Source organism: Dipodomys merriami, unplaced genomic scaffold (genome assembly GCF_024711535.1).
Source record: "Dipodomys merriami isolate MVZ:Mamm:240054 unplaced genomic scaffold, mDipMer1.0.p SCAF_3, whole genome shotgun sequence".
NCBI lineage: Eukaryota > Metazoa > Chordata > Mammalia > Rodentia > Heteromyidae > Dipodomys > Dipodomys merriami.
The window spans coordinates 51906706-51932157 of record NW_027204492.1 but is presented as its reverse complement, the minus strand read 5'-3'; the positions used below and the strand labels follow the sequence as shown (position 1 = coordinate 51932157).

The 25452-nt window shown below is 35.1% G+C and overlaps 1 protein-coding gene across 6 annotated transcripts in view; it reads left to right on the top strand.

Moving 5' to 3' along the window:
- The window catches only part of LOC138839469 (protocadherin-11 X-linked), a 713759-nt gene that overhangs the window by 492795 nt on the left and 195512 nt on the right, over positions 1-25452 (top strand). For all 6 annotated transcript variants that reach the window (XM_070039045.1, XM_070039044.1, XM_070039043.1 and 3 more), the window contains one exon: positions 11268-11466. In XM_070039045.1, the coding sequence (XP_069895146.1) occupies positions 11268-11466 (199 nt within the window). The remainder of the gene's footprint in view (positions 1-11267; positions 11467-25452) is intronic.

Below are 25452 nucleotides of genomic sequence, written 5' to 3'. Positions count from 1 at the left end.
TAGAAAATTTCGGCCTGAGCCAAGGAGACCTAGGGTTTCTCCTATTACATCCTGTAATGTTTTCAGTGTCTGCTTGACTCCGAGGTCTTTGATCCATTTGGAGTTGATTCTGGTGCAGGGTGATATATAAGGATCTAGCTTTAGTTTTCTAAAAGTAGTTAGGCAATTTTGCTAGCACCATTTACTGAAGAGGCTGTCGTTGTTCCATTCTATTATTTTAGCTCCCTTATCGAAGATTAGTTGGCTATAGGTCTGTAGGTTCATTTCTGGGTTTTTAATTCTATTGCATTGGTCCTGCGGTCTGTTCTTATGCCAATAGCAAGCTGTTTTGATTACTATGGCTTTATAGTAGAGTTTGAAATTTGGTATTGAAATTCCACCAGCAGTGTTCTTTCCTTTGAGGAGCCTTTTTGGTATTCGGGGTCTTTTATTTTGCCAAATGAATTTTTAGATTGCCTCTTCTATTTCCTTGAAGAATGAGCTTGTAATCTTGATAGGTATCACATTGAATTTGTAGATAGCTTTGGGAAGTATTGCCATTTTCACGATGTTAATCTTTCCAATGCAGGAGCATGGGATGTTTTGCCATTACCTAAGTTCTGTTTTGATTTCCTTTTTCAAGTTTTTAGAGTTTTTTTCATAGAAGTCCTTCATTTCATTGGTTAAGTTAATTCCTAGGTATTTTTTTTGAGGGGCTATTACAAATGGAGTTACTTTCCTAATTTCAACCACACTTTTCTCATTGTTGGCATACAGAAAAGCCATTGATTTGGGGGGGTTAATTTTATACCCTGCTACTTTGCCAAAGTTTTGAATCAGCTTGAGTAATTTGGGAGTGGAGTCTATGGGATTCTTTAAATACAAGATCATGTCATCCTCAAAGAGGGAGAGTTTTACTTCTTTCCCTATTTGGATCCCCTTTATGTTTGCATTTTGTCTTATTGCTGTAGCTAGGCATTCTAGTACTAGATTGAAGAGAAGTGGAGAGAGTGGACATCCTTGTCTTTTTCCTGAATTAAGAGGAAATGGCTCTTGTTTTTCACCATTAAGTATAATGCTGGCTGTAGGTTTGTCATATACAGCCTTTATTATATTGAGGAATGTTCCATGGATTCCTATATATTTCCAAAACCTTCATCATAAAGGGGTGTTTGATCTTTTTGAATGCTTTTTCTTCAGCTATTGAGATAACCATGTGGTTCTTATCCTTGCTCCTGTTTATGTGATGATTATGCTAATTGTTTTGCATATATTTAACCAGGTTTCCATCCATGAAATGAATCCTCTTTGATCGTGGTGTACGATTTTTTTGGATGAATTGTTGAAGTCGATTGGCCAAAATTTTGTTGAAAAGTTTTGCATCAATGTTCATCAAAGAAATGGGTCTATAGTTCTCTTTCTTTGATGAATCGCTGCCTGGTTGTGGGATGATGGTTATGATGGCTTCATAGAATGTGTTCGGTAGTGAACTTTCTCTTTCAATTTCATTGAAGAGTTGGAGGAGTATTGTCGTGAGCTCTGTTTGAAGGCCTTGTAGAAATTCGCTGTAAAACCATCTGGTCCTGGACTTTTCTTAGCTGGGAGGTCTCTTATTGCTGTTTCTATTCCAATGCTTGATATGGGCCTCTTAAGCTGGTTGAACTCATCCTGGTTAAGTTTTGGCATGTAAATATTTGCTAGGGAAAGGTCCATTTCTGTCAAGTTCTCAAACTTATTAGCATAAAGTTTTGAGACATATTCCCTTATAAAGTTCTGAATCTTGGTTGTTTCCATGGTCATGTTTCCATTTTCATCTCTGAGTTTATTTATTTGGGTGTGTTCTCTTCTTTTTCTGATAAGATTTGCTAAGGGTCTGTCAATTTTGTTATTTTTTTTCAAAGAATCAACTCTTTGTTTTGTTGATTCTTTCTATAGTTTTCTTGGATTCTAATTCATTTAATTCTGATTTAATTTTAACTATTTCTTTCCGTTTACTTGATTGGGGTTTATCTTGCTGCTCTTTTTCAAGGAGGTTTAGATGTGTCATTAAATTGTTGGTTTCAGATCTCTCCAATTTGTTGATGTAGGAGCTCAGAGCTATAAACTTGCCTGTGAGTACTGCCTTTGCTGTGTCCCAGAGGAGCTGGTAATTTGTGTGCTGATTTTTGTTGAATAGCATGAACATTTGAATTCCCTTTCTAATCTCTTCCATGACCCACTCGTGATTCAGCAGTGTGTTGTTCAGCCTCCATGTGTTACCGGACTTTCTTTGGGGGCTTTTGGTGTTGAGTTCTAATTTTATTCCCTTGTGGTCTGAGAGAATTCAAGGTATAACTTCAATGTTTCTGAATTTGGACAAGTTTGCTTTGTGGCCTAAATTGTGGTCTATTTTAGAAAATGTTCCATGTGCTGCTGAGAAAAACGTGTATTCTGATGCTGCTGGGAGAAATATTCAGTAGATGTCTGTTAAATCTAGTTGATCTATGCAGCTGTTTAGATCTGCGGTTTCTCTGTTGAGTTTTTGCCGAGGTGATCTATCTAGTGGGGAGAGTGGTGTGTTAAAATCCCCACCAATTAATGTCTTTGGATCTATGTGGGATTTGAGGGAAAGTAGTGTTTCTTTGATAAATTTGGGTGCTCCATTGTTTGGCGAATAGATATTTAGAATTGTAAGATCCTCCTGAAGGAGAGATCCCTTAATTAGTATGTAGGACCTTCTTTATCTCTTCTCATGAATTTTAATTTGAAGTCTATTTTATCTGATAATAGGATTGCAACTCCCGCCAGTTTATGGGGGCCGTTTCCTTGGTAGATTTTGCTCCAGCCTTTAACATTGAAAATGTATTCGTTTTTTCAGGCAAGATGTGAATCCTGAAGGCAGCTGATAGAAGGATCTTGTTTTTTAATCCAACTAAACTGTCTATGTGGCTTAATTGGAGAGTTGAGTCCGTTAATGTTAAGAGATAGGACTGAGAGGTATTTGGCAATTCCTGCCATGTTATCCACCATCTTGGGGGTTGTGAAAACTGGATTCTTCCTATGGTTTTTGGATTCTCACTTTGGGTGCAGTTTCTTGGCCTTTATTGTGGTCTTGTTGGTTTTCTATGTGTAGGATATCTTTAAGAATATTTTGTAGGGCTGGATTGGTGGAGATGTATTGTTTCAATTTTTCTTTGCTATGGAAGGTTTTTATTTGGCCTTCAGTTATGAAGGAGAGTTAGGCTGGGTACAGTATTCTTGGTTGATAGTTGTTTGATTTTAGGGCATGGCATACATCATTCCAGGCTCTTCTTGCTTTGATTGTCTCTGCTGAGAAATCTGAGGTGATTCTAATTGATTTCCCTTTATAGGTGATTAATCTTTTCTCCTTCACAGTTTTAAGGATCTTTTCCTTGGTCTGAGTTGATCCTGTGTGGATTATAATGTGATGGTGGGATGTCATATTCTGATCTGGTCTATTTGGAGTTATAAACGCTTCTTGTTTCTGAATAGGCCTATCTTTTTGCATGTTTGGGAAGTTCTCTGCTAGGATCCTGTTAAACAAATTTCCTAGAACATTAACTTCTGTTTCTAGGTGCTCCTCTACACCCATTATCCTTAGATTAGGCCTTCTGATGCTGTCTTCCTAGTGTTGGATAGATCTATCATATTTCTTTTACTTGTCTTGGATGGTTGTATGTTCTTTCTCTGTAATATCTAGGCTGTCTTCAATCCCCGAGATTCGATCTTTTGCATGGTCTAACCTGCTGTCAAGACTTTCTACTTTGTTTTTTTATTTTTTTTCCTTCTAATTGCTCAGCTTTAATGGCTTCAAATTCTTTGTTGAAGCTTTGTTTTAGATCTTGTAAGTACTTCTTTACTTCCTTAATTTGGTGTTCAGTGTTTATTCTCAAATCACTTAGTTGATTGGTTATGGTTTCCTTGGACTCCCATTCCTTCTGTTGGGTTCCATTCAGCAGTCCCTTTGTGGTTTCCCTGACTTCCTTCAGCTCTTTTTTAATGGGTTCCATGAATGCCTTTAGTGATCTTTGTGTATTCTCATCCTGCTCTCTCAATTCCTGTATTACTCTTTGCTTAGCTTCATCTCATTCATACCATTCCTGTAGTTCTCTTTGAGTGTTCTTAGCCTGCTCACACCATTCCTGCCTTTCTCTTTGATCCTTCTCAAGCTGCTCATGCAAATCCTGTATCAGTTTTTGAGTAGCTTCCTCATGCTCATGATATTCCTGTATAAACCTTTGCATTGCCTCCTCTCTATCCCTCTCACGCTCATACAGAGTCCTTTGTAGGTTTTCAATCTTCTCCTCCATTGACCTATTGTTTGCCTCCTCTCTCCCTATCACGCTCCTATAGAGTCTTTTGTAGGTTTTCAATCTTTTCATTTATCATGTTTGCCTGCAGTGTTTGAAGAGCTATTTGGGAACACTCCTCTGGATTATTCATTATCTGTTCTGTGCCCTGATTATCATGAGTAGAAGTGGAGATACTCAGACTTGCCATTTTTCTTGTGGTTTTCCAGCTTACTCTGCCCATTTGGGATGAAAATAACACCAGTTTTGTGGTAGAACAATATTTTAAGGCAAGCATCAACCAAAGTCTGAATTTGCACCATACAGACTAGCTTGTAGATACAATCTAGTTCAACAGATACCTCTATTCAACATCAAACAACTATATATTTATGGGCTATGAACCACAAAGAAGAATTTGGTAAACCAGAAATTATTAGGGTTAGGGGGAGATGTGGGTAAAAAAAAAAGGAATAGAGTGATGTGGGAAGGTACAGGGAGAGTTAACTTAAATAAGTCCTAGTCTCAAAGCAGGAAACAGGTTGGATAGCATGAAAGTAGAGAGAGAGAAAACAAGAAGAAAGAGAAAGGAGAAAAAAAGAGACCAGAAAAAATAGAAAAATAAAAATTAATAATATGTAGAATCGAGAAGAAACTATTCAAAGAATGTGACTATAATGAGAGAAGAGGAGGGATATAAAAGAGATGTGAAAATTTTAAAAATAAAAATACTTAAAATATTATATAGGTATAAAGAGGTAGTACTGTTATTAAGGAATTCAACTCTCAGACGTTTTGAATTGAGTAATAAATTTGTGGATTAAGTGTGTACACAATGGGGGATAGGGTCTAATAGTGAACTATGGGTTTATCTGAGGATGTGCAGAACAACAATTAATTCCCATAAAGAAGAACAAAAGAGAGGAAAAGGTGAGAAGGATAAGGAAGAGAGAAAAAAAAGAACAGAAGTTCAGTCGAGCTAAGCAAAAAACAAAAAGAAAATGTTTTATAAAAAAAAAAAAAGAAAAAAAAAGAAAGAGAAAAACGCAACATGCATGTATCCCTAAAATAAAGATTATAAGGGGAAAAAACTTACTACAAAACAATTTTTTTCAAAAATGGTGAAAATTTAAAATTAAAAATTTTTAGAAAAGAAACAAAAAAATTTTTGTAAAAGGTATAAAAAAAAGAAGAATAAGAAAAAAATTTCATTGATTTTTTTCCGAGGGTTGGGAAAAATCCTGTATCTACATTGTGTCTGTAATCAGCCTCTGGTTGGAGTCTCTGGTCTGCTTGTGGTTCTGTGGATTTGTTGGTTTCTTAATTCAGTTTGTTTGGACAGGCTGAAAAATGCTCTGCTTTACCCAGGATTTTGCATTCTTCCTCCCAAGTTAGTTCAATGGGAGGGGGTCTGCTTTGAGTATCACAAAAGAGGGACATGGCTTTTTCCTCAAGTTTGGAGATGCTGTGATGAGGCTAGGTTCTGGGTAGAGTTGATGCCTTTCAGCAAACAGTAGCTTTTCCCGGGGGCTACTTTGTGAGAAACTCACAGAGCCCAGCCTGGCACCATTCTCAGGGTTTCTGTTTACTGATGTTGAGGCTGCTAAAGGGAGGGACAGCCTCTGGCTATGATTACCCAGTGAAAAAAGCCACTCCTAGGGCTGGCGCCCGAACTGGGTGATTTTTCCCTGGCTGGAGCTGAGTCTGGCAGGTTACGCTGTTAAGTTCTTGTGACCTGCTAAATGACTCGTTTTATTCCAAGACCTGAGTTGGAGCTCGCAGCTCCGCGAGCTTTGTCGGTATCCAAGATGGAGATCTCTGGTACTGGGGGGAGAGGGGTGGCCTTCCCTCCATTGCTCCCTGCAAAGGAGTGAGGACGTCAGGTTTCTACTCATGCCGAATCTTGGTTCCTGGGTCATCTCTGGTCTGCGAACTTCAGTATGATGTTGAGTAGAATCCGTTCGCCCACTGCGTCTGGCTCTTTCATCCCGGACTCTCTCTGTTTCAGGTATGGTGGTATGGCCGCCGCTGCTGCCGCCACAGGGGCAGCTGCTGGCAAGTGTTCAGATCTGTCTCCTTGCCTGGATTTTCCCTCTCTGGCCTAACTCTCTGTCCTGTGATGGCACACTTGGTGTGATTGTCTGGCTTAGGACTGTTCACTGGAACTCTAAAACTGCTTTCTATGTGAGAGCTTGTTTACTCTCCAGCTTCTCCTCCGCCATCTTCCCGGAACCCCTCTCCATGATAGTCTTATCTCCAATAATCTACTCAGAAAAGGCCAGAAGTGGTACTGTGGATCAACTGGTAGAGAGCATGCCCTGAGCTCAAAGAGGCTCAGGGCAGTTCCCATGACTTGAGTTGGAGCCCTGGGACTGGCCAAACTGCAAACAAAACCACCACCACAACAAAAAACTCTCATACACTAACACTTTTTCTTTGTATTCTTCTACAAAATGATGAGTTTTGATTTACTTTTCTACAAAATAATAATATCCTTGAAATATACATGTGTGAAAATGCAGAAACTTCTTTTTTTAAGTAAGTTTTTTATTGTGAAAATACTGTACAGAGAGGGATTGCAGTTACATGAGCAAGCAGAAATTTCATACATGCACAATATGTGCTTCTAATGCATTCACTCGCTAAAACATTATTATTCCCAGAAGTCTCCCCTACAATAGTTCCACTCTATGTGTTTTCTTCTTTTCTTATTGTGAAAATACCGTACAGAGGGGATACAATTACATGGGCAAGGTAATGAGTACATTTCTTATCAAGCATTGTTCTCTCTTCCTTTGTTTTCCCTTCCTATCCCTTCGCATCTCCCACCCACTTTCCCCCCCACTTTTCCTCCCCCCCAGCCAAAGTTATAAAATTCATTTTTCGACATAACGACTTGTGCATATCATTGTTGCAATGGGTCCAACTCTATCCCTATTTAAACGATTTTTTTTTGCCCTTCCCCTCCAAAAATTATACCAACATCAAATACAATGAAAACAGGGGTTATACCATGGGGGAGGACATACAAAGCAACAAAGAAATCATCATATAAATATATTAAATACAATTGCATGAAAGAAAAACATTTGAACATTGAAACATTGAAATGAATCTTGGGATTCATTTCACCTAACATCAACTCTTCTGACCTTTTCTGCTTGTCTCAGACATATACTAGTTATTGCAAATAAGGAAAACTATGGGACCTATGTTTCTTTGTGCCTGGATTACTTCACTTAATATAATTTCTTCCAAGACTTTCCATTTACTAACAAATGGGGCAATGTCATTCTTTCTGATGGAGGCATAGAATTCCATTGTGTATATATACATTTTCTTGATCCATTCATCTACTGAGGGGCATCTGGTTTTTCTTTTGATGCTTTTTTATTGTCTAGAGTCCACATGCGAGAGGAAATAAGTAATATTTGTATTCCTGAGTATAGTATATTTTATGTAATATAGTAATATCATGTCCTCTTTTTTCTGCAGATGATATAACTTCATTCTTTTGAGTAATATTGCTGGGTATACAAAGCTTTGTTTATCCACTCATCAGCTGAGAACACGCAGATTAATTCCACTATTTGGGTACTGTGAAAAGTGCTGCAAAAAACATGGTTCTTCAAATTGTCTCCGTTTTTTTCTGAATTATGTTACCCAGATTTTATGGAAACTCTATTTTTAGTTTTTCAATGAACCTCCATGCTGATTTCCATATTGATTGATTGTTTTATTTTTTATTCTTAACAATGCATGAGGGGTTTATTTACCCCAAATACTTACCAGTCTTTTCACTGTTTATTTCTCTGATGATAGCCATTAGGATGGGAATGAGAGAGAATACCAGTGTAGAGGGTTTATTATTTATTTTTATTTTGTTTTATTTCAGTTCTGGGGCTTGAACTGAGTGTCTGAGCTATATCCTTGAACTCTTTTGTTCCAGGCTAGCACTTTACCACTTGAACCACAGCTTAGCTATATCCTTGAACTCTTTTGTTCCAGGCTAGCACTTTACCACTTGAACCGCAGCTTCACTTTCACCTTTTCTTTATTGGTGCCTAATTGGATACTAGTCTCAAGGACTTTCCTGCCTAAGCTGACTTGGAGCTGCTATCCTCAGCTCTCAGCCTCCTGATTAGCTAGCACCTAGTTTGTCAGTATACTTTTAACTAGTATTTCATTATTGATATGGACCTGGAACATTTTTTATGAATGTACTGGCCCTCTGTACTTTTTTTGAGAATTTGTTGTTCACTTGTCCATTTACTGATTAGATTATTATAGCATGCTATTCAGAAGCACATAACATTATTAAATTTTAAGTTTTATTATTTCTACATATAGTTTCATAGGAACACAGTTAAGCTTGCTGTTTTTTACTATCTTCAAAATATCTACTATTATCTTGTCTATTATTTTCAGATTTTATACTACGTTTAGCATCCAAGTCATATAGTTAAGACTAAGTTTAGGTTAAATGGCTCAGAAAGCCTAAATTTTTACTGTCCTTTACAACTAAGTCAATTATTGGTTGTTTGCTCTCAAAATTGTAGATACATTTTTTAGGTAGCTGAATTTTTCCAAACTTTTATGCAACATTCTGAAGAATAACAAGATTACTGCTTATTACAGTACCCCCTATTATACATCTTTAGTACTAGTGGAAAATAGAGTGACTGACAGGCAAAGAAATTTAAAGTGTTTGTGTGATTGATGAATATAAATATATGATTATAGAAAACTTGAAACTTCTCATTTACTATTTTTACCATAGATTCTAGATAAAAAGACTAATAAAGAAAGGAATAGTGAGCAAGCAAAACACTGAAAGATTTCAGTCATGTCATTTGCTTAAGCTATATTTTATATCCTAGAAAGTTAACTACAGTTTAATCATATAACAATGTCACTCTCTATAGCCTTCTAGGGGCATGCAAAATATATACTAAAAAACAAAATATAAGGCTTTCTTGTGACCTCTCAAATATTTCTGTGCTACAGTAAGATTTTCTTTAATTCAGCTCTTTTCCATTTTTAATGTTCAATAGACTTGGCAGGGAATGTGGCTCAGTGGTAGATTGCTTGCCTAGAATGCATTAAGCCCTGGGTTTTATTCCTCAGTATCACATACACAGAGAAAGCTAGAAGTGACGCTGTGACTCAAGTGGCAGAGCGCTAGCCTTGAGCAAAAGGAGCTCAGGGACAGTTCCCAGGCCCTGAGTTCAAGGCCCAGGACTGGCAAAAAAACAAATATATATATATATATATATATATATATATATATATATATATATATCAATAAACTTATCTGTCTAGTTTGAGCATATTTTCCACTTCGATTCTGCTAAGAAATTCCTTAGCTAACAACACCACCTACTCCCTTTAATAGACACAAAAGTATCTAGTATGGCTGAAAGCCTAGCATAAAGTACATCAGTAGACTTGTTCTTCTTAGGACAAATGCTTTTATGATTATAAATACATCCATAGACCATATTCTTATACATTATATATGCTAACCATTTGCTCATATTTTATTGAGAATTCCATATGTAAATGATGGTATTAAGCATTGTCTTCTTCTGTTTCCACATTATATTGTATTAGATGAAAGAATAATATTTAAATGCTGCTCTATCTCCAGTTGAATTAGATGACTACAGTGAATTTATAGATGCATTTGCTTTCTGACATGAAAATGTCTCACACATAAGTTCCAGTGATTTTTCGTGTAATAAATATCTTACTGGATCCTAATTTTTTGATGATGCCAGTAGCTTAGTGCTTTGATTTATTCTTGTATTGAAATCATCCGTATATTTGGAGACCTAAAACTACAGGTTCTTATTTGCTTTTTTATCAGGAATTCAGGTGGTGCGCAAGAAAGATGGCTATTTGTTCCACATTTACAGGTCCCTCAAATGAAGTGGTTCAAATATATAGATTGCAAAGTCGCTCCCATGAGTCATAACTGGTGTCTGATGTCATATCTGATACCCAAGTATCACATCTGTTGGTGACTCCTATGATCGAGTGCCTGGAATGGCTGGCTTTTCTGTACATTGTATTCACTTTTTATGCACTCTTTTCAAATATCTTAGGCTTTCTCACAACATGGCAATCTTTTGTACCTGCCCATTTTTCAATTTAGCTGGCTTTCCTTTGGATTAGTAGTTCAAGGCAGAAATAGTATGGTTTGATAACACAGTGTGTGCCTAAATTAGTAATAGTATGAACTATAGGAAAATCTGAATACCAAGAATGAAATCCATTAGCAAGCAATCTTTTAACAGTAACTACGATCTACAGTAATACTGCAGATAAAAATGTTGCAGCATTTGATGCCACCTTTCCTAGATGTCACAAAATTCTTATTTTAGAAACTAAAATCATATTTTCATCATATCATATACAATGATAACAATCTGTTTTTAAAATCATTATCAAATTATATCCATACTATGTACCTACTTTTGCTTTCATAGAGCAATATAAAATGAATTCCTGTTCAAACTTTGTACTATTATGCTAAATGCTAAAAATCATTGAATCATGCTAAAAATTATTGGAATTTTGAACTTTTACATCTACATTATTGAATAATTTGTGTTACTCTCTCAGCTCACCAGAATAATTATGTTTACTCATGTTTAGTATTTAAAAAAATAATCATTTTTATCTAATAAATAAATGTACATTCAAATGGTGATTAAAATTTCCAATGTGCTCAGAGGCAGGGATGGGACCACAGCCTCTTGCTTTTAAACAAGTTAACCTTGTTTAAAAGCATCTTGTTTAGAAATAAAATAGAAGCAAATCTACTGCCTGTTGCAGCAGGTTTTAACACAGATCTGATTATTCACTTAAGCTTGAAATTGTTCAAATTTCAAGATGTTAATATGACTTCACCAGATAATAATACAGCTGCCAAACTTGATGCATTAAACAATTATGTAGATTATTGCTGAAACTTCGTAATTTTCTTCCTTCCAGTCCCAGCGACGGGTTACATTTCACCTACCAGAGGGCTCTCAGGAAAGCAGCAGTGATGGAGGTCTGGCAGACCATGAGCCAGGAAGCCTTCCCAGCACCTCTCATGCTCTGCCTTTTGGCTATCCTCAAGAAGAGTATTTCGATCATGCTGCACCGATTAACCGCACTGAAGGAGATGGCAACTCTGATCCTGAATCTGGTAAGTGCCAACTTCTCAGTTTCCTCAAAATAAGTGGGCTTATTGAATTTTAATTGAAAATATTATAGCCATACGTGGGAAGATTATGCTACTACATAATTACCAGTGATATCAGTCCATAACAATCATGTAGGTATGACATTCCTAAAAGGTGAACATGCAGAATTAAGTGGATAATTTATATGAACCATTTGAAAGTATTTTCAATGAGTGACCAACGTTACTATAATTTTAATGAAATTTATTGTAGTCAGTTGTTGAGGCATCAGTAGAATTTTCTACATATGAATACATTTACACATGATAGATGTATCATCACTCATTCATGGATGAATCATTATTCCATAAATGACATTATAATCTTATGTGATTATTTAATCATGAATTTTATTTTTATTTCTTTGTATACATGTAAATTACATCTAATTATAGAAATCACTTTATATACCTCATGTTTAGCTTTAGTGCATGCTAGAACCATTTGCAGTTTTTTTTTTCTTTCTTGGGACATAGAGATTCTAATTCCAATGTGGGGAGGTTGGTTGATGGTTTTTTATAATATACAGCAATCATATGTCTGTGTAACAATGTATTTAGAATGATATTCACATTTGGAATCCAGACAAAATGCATAAAATTTATGGAACATAAACTCCAAAGAGCTTGGATTCTTAAAAATTCTAAATTGTAAGTTTATTTTCAGTTTATTTTCTTGAACATGTATTGAGCAGCCTTGTTTCCTTATAATTTTACAAACTGCAAAACTGGCTAAGGTGTATATAGATAGATAGATAGATAGATAGATAGATAGATAGATAGATAGATAGATAGATAGATAGATAGATAGATAGATAGATAGATAGATAGATAGAGAGATATACACACATATATACGTATATATATGTGTATATATATATATATGTATATATCTTGGTAGACTTTTAACATTCCAAGAAATAATAATTTGCTTTAGGTATGAATTAAAGTCACAAAATTTTGTGATAGGAAAGAATCATAATTTTAAAAACACAAATAATTAGTCTAAATAATTAGGTATCAACACATTATATAAATATAAATAAGAAAACTTGAAAATAATTTAAATATGGACATAGAATTTAAGTAAAACATATAGACTTTAACAATAGCTTTTTCATCTTACTTTAATTATCTTTTGCACTTGAAAAGTTAAGGAAAATTGAATGGATACTAAGATTTAAACTAAAATTAATCAGAATCAATGACATCATCTTCAGATGGGCAGTACTGGGGCTTGAATTTAGGGACATGTACTTGCCAGGAATATGCTATATGGGTAAGTTATGCTTACAGGCCTCAATTTATTTCTCTCTTCAAATGTGGATGTATATTGGATATTAAAGGTATTATCAGTAAGAAAAGATTGTATACTTTTAAAACAACAAACACAAAGTCCTAATCATGTTATCTCCATCTACACTAGTTATCCACACCACAACATTATGATTTCTAATAAAAATGCATAGGTAGTTGTGCTAATGTCAGAGATATTCTGAATGCAGTGATAGTGTCTAAGTACATAAAGCAATGTTGCCCTTCATACAGTATGTTTTAGGTGCAGGTACTTCATAAACTGTTAATGGATAAAAATAGAATAGTATAAGAACTTATCTTTTTACCTACAGAAAATTATTAATTCTGCATATGTTATATCTTAGTCACTATGGTCTATTCTGAATAAACACAATGTAGGGCTAACCTTCACATAAATATGAAGGTAAGTGAGATAAGAATATATTACGATTGATTAGAAAAATCAGTAGTCATTAGGAATCATAATACACTTAAAATTAAATACATATTGACTGTAATTACATCTTATAATAAGAGTTGTTTAAAAATCCATATATAGTTTTCTTTCCAGGAATTATATTTATTCATGTTAAAGATGTATTATCAGCAACAAGGCAATAGCTAATTCATACACATACGAAGCTTTATTTAAAAAGAAAAATAAAGCCTGGCGAGGGTGGCTCATGCCTATAATCCTAGCTACTCAGGAAGCTGAGATCTGAGGATCACGTTTCACAGCCAGCCCAGGCAGGAGTGTCCTTGAGACTCTTATGTGCAATAAACCACTAAAAAACCGGAAGTGGTGCTGTGGCTCAAGGGGTAGAGTGCTCGCTTTGAGATGAAGAGCTTAGGGATAGCACCCAAGCCCAGAGTTCAAGCCCCGCGACCGCCAAAAAAAAAATAAATAAATAACTTACTTTTACGAAGGACTAAATATCTTTCTCCTCTAAACCTACTGGAAATACTATTTTGAACAATATGTATTTTGTTCATATTTATTCTACGGATTGGAAAAAATGAAAATTCCATGTTAAAGATAAAATTTCCTAAATAAAAAAAAATATTGTGCTGGATTTAGGCTATAATATTACTAAAACAAAGGCTACATTTTGGATTTTTTATTAAAAAAACAAAGAATGTAAAAATAGTTCAAGTGTATTTTCCATTTCTACATGTTTAACAATATTATTGGATCAATGTTTGAAGATTATTTTACTATGAATACTATTAAAACACTGCTCTCCTACAACACCTAAAATTTTCTCTAAATATTATTTCAAGTTACATTTTTGTTAGGTGTGCCATTTTTGTATAATTGTATATTAAAACTTGCACAATTAAAAAATGCTTACCTCAGATTGGGAAGGTGGCTCAATGGTAGAGTGCTTGCCTTGCATGCCTGAGGCCCTGGGTTCTATTCCTCAGCACCACATAAGCAAAAACAAAAAAGCTGGAAGTGGCGCTGTGGCTTAGGTGGTAGAGCGCTAGCCTTGAGCTGAAGAGCTGAGGGACAGTGCCCAGGCCCAGAGGTGAGGCCCCACGACCGGACCCCCCCCCCCCAAAAAAAAATGCTTACCTCAAATGAAGTTTTATTACCTTCAGGCATTATAGTGAAATTTTTTAATACTGTATGTATGCATATGCATATTTTGCTTAAAAAGAACAACTTAGCTGGTGAAGAATTTATCCTAGCAACACAATTTCTTTAAGCTAATACTGATAAGTTGCTTTGATTCTTTCAAAAGAAACTATACAGCTCTGAAATTGTACACAATAAAGAGTTTTTTTTGGGGGGGAGGGCAGTCCTGTCGCGGGCCAGAACTCTGGGCCTGGGCACTTTCCCTCAGCTCTTCAGCTCAAGGCTAGAGCTCTACCTCTTGAGCCACAGTGCCACTTCCGACTTTTTTCTTTTTGTTTATGTGGTGCTGAGGAATCGAACCCAGGACCTCAGGCATGCAAGGCAAGCGCTCTACCACTGAGCTACCTTCCCAGCCCAATAATGAGTTTTATATGATGCAGATGTCAATAAACTGTGCGATGTTAGTGAATAACACCACAAAATGGAATGTAAATTGTTGGAGGAAGTAAATTTTGTCTTCAAGCAATGGAAAATTAAATTATGCAGTTCTCATCTCATATTTTCAAATATATTGCATTCTCAGTCTGATGTCTTTCCTGCTAATGAATTGTTAAAAATACTATATATTTCTTAAAATCCCTTTTACGATCATATAAACAGGCAAAAATACAACTTTAAAGAATGATTTTTCCCCTAAGTTTTCTAGAAGGATATACTAAAACTAATTTTAAAAAATAATTCCCTGGTTGGTAAAAAAAATCACTGACTATATGAAGAAAAATTGCAATCATTGTTCTTAAACATTTTGTCAAGAATATTAAATTTTCTTTTTAAGATTTAAAAATCAAGGAAACAAAACAACTATTTCATTCTTAGGTCATAAGTTTAGTCCAATAGTTTAGAGCTAGATGGCTTTGTGAATTTTTAAATTGCACAATTCTAATTTTCATACTGTAGCCTTTGGTACAAGGGTCCATTAATGTCATTTGATGCAGTTCTCTCTTCTTAGGAACGAATTCTACATTCCACACTTTTTCACTTGCCGTAGCCCCCAATTATGTTCATGGTTTCCAATGTGCCATGTTCTTTGATGTTAGCTAATGTATCAAAAATAAAATCAAGCACATGTTTAATACTATGTTCCATGAACCACTGGCTAGTCTTTATTTAGTAATAACTGAAAATCTGAAAGATGAATATAGTGACTCAAGCACGTAAACTAACTAGTCAGGTTATATGATCTAGCAAATAATGCAGTTTAAAACAAGCCCAGGCATAAAAGTTTTAGAGATTCTATCTCAGTCTACACTTAGCTCTGGTGATGCATGATCATTTTCTTACTTAAAGTACAAGTACAATGTCTGGGATCGTTGTTGTGCACCTGTCATCACAGTAACACAGGGAAATACAGGTAGCAGGACAGCAGCCTTACATTGAAAATAACCAATACAGAGAGGCTGACTCAAGCTGTAGCAGTGCCTGCGTAGAAAATATGAAAAGTTCGGAGTTCAATCAAAAGAAGCATAAATAAATAAGAAAATAACTAAATTTATAAGTGAATAAATAGCAAATGAAAAGAAATTACAAGAAAAACATCACTATTTACTTTTGGATTATTGTGCACACTATAAAAATGTCTGGATTCTCAAAGGATGCGCTGGACACATTCATGAAGATACTGTGTGGCTCTGGAAATGTTCATTCCCTGTATTACTGTAAGGGATTGTACATATCCAGTTATGGTATTTATATAGGGATTTGAGCATACTGTAATCCACATGAGACTACTATTGAACATATTATGTACCATTTTATGTTCATACCTACATATAATTTGTGAAAAGGGGTAACTTTTCGAAATTTCTCTTTGAAAAAAAATGTTCTGATATCATAGTTTAGACTGAGTTCAGAGACTCAATATTAGCAATTAATTGTTAGCCACATTAAACTTAAGAGACTTCTAAAGAGTACAGTATATGTGAGATTCAACTCCCCTGCCTCTTAAATAAATAATTCATAGCAATATATTTTATAGGTACATTGTAAGGAAAAAAGGTCAATTACTAACTTCCTACTGAAATAGTCGCATATGTGACTGATCACAGATGAGATCCATGTTTGTTTGGAAGTGAATTGGTAAAATATATGGAATTCTAAAGATCCACAGATAGGACTTCAATTTACTAGACATGAATTATTTCACTTTCAGTAAACCTTCTCCAATAATGATAACATAAAAGATATAGCTTAATCAGCATTTAAAGTTTCTTCAACAGAATTATGTCATGTGCACACAAAAATCTTCTTTGATGGGTATGATCATTTCACAAAGGAAATCATTTCATCTTTAAAATTATGTAGCTTGTCTGGTAACTAAGATATGGTCTTCAAAAATCAAAATAATTTTGTGTCAAAATGTATCCACTTTAAAGTTACTTTTGGTTCTTTTCTTTTCTTTTTTTTTTTTTACTAATAGTACACTTCATTCAGTGAAACAAATAACTAACATACATTTAGTCCTAATAATATTTAATTCTATATAAACATTAGAAAGATTAATATAGAGAGGTAGAAGAATGAATTGAGAAGGAGGGGAATGCAGGGAAGAATTCACTGTATGTACTATAGTGTTGAGAAACATAAGGGAAGGTGTAGTTCAAAGATGACGAAGATTTTAACATGATGACACAGAAGAAGATACATTGTGCATATAAACTGCATTGTTAAACTGCAAAAAATTCAATATATAACCTAAAATTAAGATAAGTGAAGGGGTGGGTTGGGGGTGGGTGAGAATATTGAAAGTGGTAACATTGATTGAGATGCACTGTATTCATGAACTGATTCAGTGAACAGAAACTGTTTTGGACAACTATTTAAAGACAATAAAAGTACTTAAAGAAAGTTAGGCCCAGCATTGTATTGAGATACCATGAAAAAGCATGAATATTAAGTTGACAGTAAGTAAGTCTAAAAGGATAAATCTGGTAACATATATCTCAGATGTCTTTTTGAAATTCATTATTCTTTCAATAGATCAAATATGCTTAACACTCAGAGACATTGCTAATTAATTCACAAAAAGGAAGTAATTAATCTTTCTCTGGCAACACTTTATTGATCCTCTACTGTAATCTAATTAATTTTTATAAAAAATAGGAGACCAAGCTGACTGAATAGATTACTACTCAGAATCCTGACAAATTTGTCTTGGTTGGCTAAGACTGTTGACATGAATATCACTAGGGTAATTATTAGTTGAATTTTTCATTATTTGAACATCTAATTCTAAATGGTGACATTTGATAAAATGAAAAAAAATAGCAGATCAAAGAATGAATCTTGCCGGGCACTGGTAGCTCATGCCTGTAATCCTAGCTACACAGGAGGCTGAGATCTGAGGATCATGGTTCAAAGCCAGATGGGGCAGGAAAGTCCATGAAACTCTGATCTCCAATAAACTGGAAGTGGCACTGTTGCTTAAGTGGTAGAGCACTAGCCTTGTGCTGAAGAGCTGAGGGACAGCTCCCAGGCCCAGAGTTCAAGCCCCACGGTGGACCAAAAAAAAAAAAAAAAAAAAAAAAAAAAAGAAGCTTTAAGAATAATTCATCATTAAAACCCAGCATTTCATAATTAAAAACATTAGGATTTAATTGTCTAAAAGCAAAATAAACCACCCAAATATTTTTTCAAGGAAACGTTTGATACATTAGTACTTGAGGGAAAAACGTAAGGTGTACAGATTGTACTAATTTTTTCTGATATAAAATTTCAATAAGAAAATTTAAATTCATTACTATAAATTAAAAATTATATATAAGGTAAAAGTAACAGTATTCCAGAGGAGAAATCTGACAACTTCTGAATTTGTAGTTCATAGTCTTATTCATATGTGTGTGTGTGTGTGTGTGTGTGTGTGTGTGTGTGTGTGTGTGTGTGTGTGTGTGTGTGTGTGTTAATTAGGTGGTTTGTTTCATTTAAATTCATTTTCTTTCTTTTGGTTTTTAAAACACAGTCTTCCCAAGACAGCCTTAAACTTATAATCTTCCTACTTTGGCCTCCTGAATGATTTCATTCCCAGTATGCTTCATCACACCAAGCTTCATTAGGTTCATTTTGTTAACTTAAATCCCAGGAAAATTTAACTACATATGCACCATTTTATTCCTTTGAAAGGCATTTTCCAAAGGAAGTCACACAGGAGTTAATGTATAACAATAAAAATAAAATGAATCCCATCAGCTTGTTACAAGAAACAAATAGAAAATATGTTCAATTTAAGGAAGTTATGCTTCTTTTCTTGAAGGAATACAAAGAAAATATAACACATGGAGCCATATTCAAACCACCTTTATATACTCAGGGAAGGGCAGAGACAATGAAGTTAAGAAGTGGACCATCAGATTCAGGAGTGGCCTTCTAATTTCCCATTTCCACCATGGCTTTTTGTGTTGATCACTCTTCAAAGGAGACAGAGGAGGTTGAATGAAATGAACCCATGGAGCAATCAGTATCAGTACCCTGTTGACACTCACTTGTGATGGACACAACTGTGGTGATTCCTATAAATTATAGCAACTGCTTATAATTCATCCTCTATAGAAATCCCTTGCTTTGGTGCAGATAAAGTTTAAGGTAGTCTCCAAAATTTATGTCTTGTAATCTTGATCCTGAGTATGCAAGCTATGTTCGTTTTGAAATTAATTTATCTAGCCAGACTAATTCTGTCTCTGCTGGCTAGATATAAAATAGTTCCTTACTTAAGATGACTGTACTTGTGAGTTTTTAATGGAACAATGACAATAAGTATTCAGAGAAACCATACTTTGAATTTTGAATTTTAATCTTTGGTGTACTGGAGATATTCTAGGCAATGTTTACTATAGTAGGAAGTACAGGTCACAGTTAGACATGCCATAAGGGTATACAACATGCACTCAATTGTATTGCTAAGTCATGAAATTCTGTAGGTAATGTGTTAAATGAACTTGTGACTTACAGTATTTTCTACTTAAGCTGGGATTATAGAGATATAACATTATCATAATCTGAGGAGCATTTGTATTTAAAACTTAATTATTAAAACTCAATTCTTAGTGTATGTAATAACACTAGTCCATGAAGGAAAAAAATAAAATGATGTACATTAGTTCTGCCAACCTGAAACACTATATTTTGAAAATCAAGTGAAGCTCAGGGACACAAAGGGTACATATTTTCTCTCATATGTGAAAATCAGATTTAAATTATAAACATATGCAACAGCAATATACACAATATAATATGTTGGAAATGATCTGTACAGCTTGCAGGGGTGAGGGTTTGGTGGGGAGAAAAAGCAGGAGAAAAATGAGGGAAAGTGTAACAAGTTTGACAAGAAATGTATGTCTTACCATAATTATGTAACTGTAACCCTTTTTTTTGTTTTTGTTTTTGTTTTTGTTTGTTTTTTGGTCCGGTCGTGGGCCTGAACGCTGGGCCTGGGCGCTGTCCCTCAGCTATTCAGCTCAAGGCGAGCACTCTACCACTTGAGCCACAGCACCATTTCCAGCTTTTTTTTTCTGCTTATGTGGTGATGAGGAATTGAACCCAGGGCCTCATGCATGTAAAGCAAGCGCTCTACCACTGAACACCTTCCAAGCCCTGTAACTATAACCCTTCTATAGAACACCTTGACAATAATAAAAAGTCATTTTGCAATACTATGAAGGAGGAAAATAAAGCCAGGCGCCGGTGGCTCACACCTGTAATCCTAGCTACTCAGGAGGCTGAGATCTGAGGATCATGGTTCAAAGGTAGCCCTGGACAGGAAAGTCCGTGAGACTCTTATCTCCAATAAACCACTAGAAAACTGGAAGTGGCGCTGTGGCTAAATTGGTAGAGCACTGGCCTTGAGCTGAAGAGTGCAGGGACAGCGCCTAAACCCAGAGTTCAAGCCCCATGACCAACAACAACAAAAAAAGTAGAAAAATAAAATTTAAACATATGCATATTAAACCATATACATATACACAAACTGATTAAAGTATGGTATACAAAAGAATAGTTTTCTATGATGTAACTACTTTTAACAATTAACTGATAACTTAATGAAATGACTTCCAGGAAGCTGGTATATATTTTGTCTGAAGAAGTAGGGGTGAAGGAGAGGGAGCATGGATGAAGGGAGAATCATCATACTCAATGTACATATGTGAAATTGGAACTAGGCAACTTTAGGGTATAGGTGAGATTAGAAAAGGGTGGGAAGAAAGAATGATGATAGAGGTAACACTGATCAAGATATACTCATAAACAGACATGTTGAATTGAAAACCCTCTGTACATTTCCTTAGTTAATAAAAATAATTTTAAAGATGCTATAGATTTTTAAAAAGAAATAATGGCCAGTACATCATTATTTCTGAGAAGTGATTATTACCATTATCAATAGTATTAATTATTTGGAGCAATGAGCTAGATTCAGTGACTCTCTGACTCTGGGTTGAGAAATGAAGGATAAATACTACATGTCATTGGTTTTGTGTTCCCAGGAAATAACAAAAATTTTCCTGCTGGGGGCTCACACCTGTAATCCTAGCAACTCAAGTGCAGTTCAAAGCCAGCATCCACAGGAAAACCTATGAGATTCTTATCTCCAATTAACTACCAGAAAACTAGAAGTGGTATTGTGGCTCTAAGTGGTAGAGCGCTAGCCTTGATCAAAAGAGAGCTCAGGGACAGCGCATAGGATCTGAGTTCAAGTCCCCAGACCAAGAGCAACAACAAAAAATCATATATAATAATATTTTAAGGTCACAATAATATGGAAATCATTCTTTGTTTCAAAGGAAATATGAATTTCGATCCTTTATACTGTTTGATTAGTAGTATCTTTGACATTCTGATATATCCCAAAGATAACAATGTTATAAACATATCTGCATATACATGTTAACCAAAAGGTTTGAACCAAGAGTTCAGATATTTCCCATGCCTTGATAGAGAGTAAGCATAATTGACAGTGATAAGTTTGTATAACAGATTTGCTTAGGCATATGTAAACAGAGATCAGGTGACAGATACTTTATTCTATGTATTTTTAACCACTTAAAGTGACATGCTTTTGAAAAGTCATTTTCTGTTAAAGCTTATTAAAATTTGAAAATATATCCTAATTGATTCTGTTGTCCTGTATCTTGTATATTCATTTTTCTAATTTGGGGAGGGGAAGGGAAACAACAAAATGCTGAAATAAGGGTACAGGATGACCCATTGTAAGAATGAGATATACAAGACACTATGTTGAAAACCAACTTTACAACTTTGGGGGGGTGGGGGTCGGGTCGGGCAGTGGGAGGAAGGGGTCAGGACGGAGGTGGGGAGGTGAGGAGGAAAGGGATGTTAGGGGAAAAACAAAGGAGGTGATAACAATGCTAGATAGGAAATGGACTCATTGCCTTGATCATGTAACTGTAACCTCTCTGTACAGTATCTTTGCAATAATATATTAAAAAATGGGTGAAACAAATCTTACCTTACTGTTTCATCACATCTTCCCTCTAAGAGAAATGCAATAACAATGTAGTCTAATTGAAAAATGGTTTCTAATGTGTAGTTTCTAGGCTTTATGAAGCCAACAAAGTGTTTATACTAGAGATAATCTTAAAAAATAACATAGCTCATGGATCAAAATGAGAAGAATATCTTTAAATTTGGAAGCTTGAGGACATATACAGCATTCCATTTGGGTGACAGGTTCTAAGATGAGCATTATCTGTAGTATCTTAAATCTAATATGGATTAGATAGAGGTTTATCACTCAAAAGCAGGATTCTGTAAGTAAAGCAGTCACTTATCTTGTCTTTCTCTTTGAAAATGACAAGCACTGGGAACCCGGCACAAGCTGGCAATTGAAAGCCAATGCCATAAGGTCTGCAATGTCAGTAAGCTTGAATAACCACCATCAGTGACAGAGAAGACGTGGCCTTCTCCTCACAATAAGCCTTATTTGCTTCTTAATTTTTATTAGGTAACCTGAACCATATAATAAAGTTCATTTGACATTTATGTTTCCATTATTTATGAGCCTCGAGGGAATTTGTTTTATGACCTTCTTCTGCCTTTCTTCTGTTTCTTCTATGTTATTCTTACTACTCACTTTTCTTTTCCCATAAGACAAGATTAATTGCCGTTTGTTTCTTTTTATAGTTTTTTGAAAATCAATGCAATCAATCATATAAGATGTAATTTTGGGGTGACTTGGAATATTTAGTACTGTTACACCATCAAGTCCTCAAAATTTAAGGCACAAGTTTTCACAAACTAAGATCATGGCAGCAATATATATTTAATTTTCATGGAATTCTAAAATTGAATATTAATGTGAAACTCCTATAATTTCTTCCACTTGGGCTGGGAAGGTGGCTCAGTGGTAGAGTACTTGCCTTGCATGCATGAGGCCCTGGGTTCGATTCCTCAACATCACATAAGCAAAAAAGAAAAAAGCCGGAAGTGGCACTGTGGCTCAAGTGGTAGAGCGCTAGCCTTGAGCTGAAGAGCTAAGGGAGACGGCCCAGGCCCAGAGTTCAGGCCCCATGATCAGACCCAAAACAAAAAACAAAACAAAAATAAATAAATAATTTCTTCCACTAACAAAACCTTCAACAATGAGTAAATATATAAAATAATTCATTAATTAATGAATAACTATGGAAAATCTGTCATTAGCATGATTTATGCAATTTGTTAATTTATATCTTCAATGAATGCTGAAGATTCCCAATCCAGACTAGAACCGACAGTAGTCATTGATCCAATTTACTCTCTGCTTTAACTGTTAATCTTAGCAATTGCTGTCCAGGAGCCTCTGAATCCATGATATTCATCTAAAGCTATGTTTTTTCAATCATTTTTCTAATACACACCTGCTTACATTTATTTTTCATTTACTTGTTTTTAAATTTTATTGTAAAGGGGATGTACAGACGCATTAAGTTAAATAAGGCTTATAGTGGAAAAATTGCAATTTACCAATAAATTTCATCAAAATAGCATATATGAAATTTTTTAATTTTTCCAAGAAAAAACTTTTCTTGTAATTAGAGTATACCTTCAAAACTGTGACAAAGATGTTGATTTTAAATATTATTTTGGTTCTATATTTAAAACATACTTTTACCACATAGCATAATAGATCACCATTTTATCTGGTTACTTTACATATTACAGGATTCCAATCTACTCATCACTATTAACCTTGGATCGATGTCTTAGCCTCACTGTGTCTTTTCCTTATCTATAAAATAAAAGGATCATATAGGGGCTGGGAAGGTGGCTCAGTGGTAGAGTGCTTGCCTTGCATGCCTGAGGCCCTGGGTTCGATTCCTCAGTACCACATAAGCAAAAAGAAAAAAGCCGGAAGTGGTGCTGTGGCTCAAGTGGTAGAGTGCTAGCCTTGAGCTGAAGAGCTGAGGGACAGCGTCCAGGCCCAGAGTTCAGGCCCCGACCGGACCAAAAAAAAAAAAAAAAAAAAAGAAATGCACTCATTACCTTGCCCATGTAGTTGTAACCCCTCTCTATGGTATTTTCACAATAAAAATAAATAAATAATAATAATTAAAAAAAATAAAAGGATCATATAGATTCATAATGCCCCTTCCAATGTCATAATGTTGTGACTACTTGAACCCCCAATCTATACCAGGTGCTTTCTTTTATACTGTGTTTGAATTTGAGAGTTCTAAGGGGTCTTGAACACCACCTACTCTCAGGCTATCATCATGCAAATGAGAGAACTGAGATTTAGACATTTTATGCAACAGTTTATCTCTCAAATCTAGATTTGATGTTTATCATATTCTAAAATAGAGAAGTCACTAATGTTTGCAAGTGGCTACCCTTTGCAATTTAAATGATGCAACCAACTCATTCAGAGTAGACTGGAATGAAATTTAAAGAGTTATCATTGCCAAAGGGACATGTAATTTATACAAATGGAAAACTTTTCATGTATGTGATGAGGCCATGTATTTCTATTCAGCATCTTAGGAAAATGAAAGGTCAATGGGAACAATGTAGACTGCTGATCTTTAAAAATGCTAGTAGAGATAATCATTAGATGTTTTTAAGAGGAAAAAAATAAAATCACCATTCCAGGTGATAATGATCCCTACATCAAAAAGTTAACTCATTTTCATTACTGTTAACACACTACTTAGGAGTGTGTGTGTGTGTGTGTGTGTGTGTGTGTGTGTACTAATAGCATCTTGGATTAAAAAGGAATTTTATAGGTAAATTTCCTGAGGATTTTGAAAATCACATAAAAAGTCTGGGAAGGTAGTTGAGTGGTAGGGTGCTTGCCTTGCATGCATGAATCCCTGGGTTCGATTCTTCAGCACCACATATGCAGAAAAAGCCAGAAGTGGAACTGTGGCTCAAGTGGTAGAGCAATAACCTTGAGCTGAAGAGCTGAGGGACAGTGCCCAGGCCCAGAGTTCAGGCCCTACAACTGACAAAAATAATAAAAAGAAAGAAAACTACATTAAAAACATCTCTAGGAGAAAAAAACTCTCAATGCATAAACGTATTTCTTATCCACTGTGCTCAAAACTTAATTTTTTTGGAGAGGTGTGCTAAAGGTCTGTCAATTTTTTTGAAGAACCAGCTACCAGCACAATGATGTTCATTGAAGCATTATTTACCATAGCTAAGATATGGAACCAACCCAAATACCCCTCAGTAGATAAATGGATCAAGAAAATGTGGTACATACCCAATGGAACTCTATGCTTCCATAAAAAAGAATAACATTGCTGCATTCTTAAGGAAATGGAAAAACTCAGAAAAAAATTATATTAAGTGAAGTAAGCCAGAAGCAAAGAAAAGTAGGTTGCATGATCTTCCTCATGGGTAAGAACTAGAATATGTATATGATATTCTTAACTTGGGATCTCAATAACCCAACTGCTAAGTACATATATAATGAAGCATATCAACATTAACTCCAATATATGGAAACAAGAGGTTCATGCTAGGCCCTGTATATATTTGTTCCTTTTTACTATTTGTATTTTTTTCTTCATTTCTCTTAGATT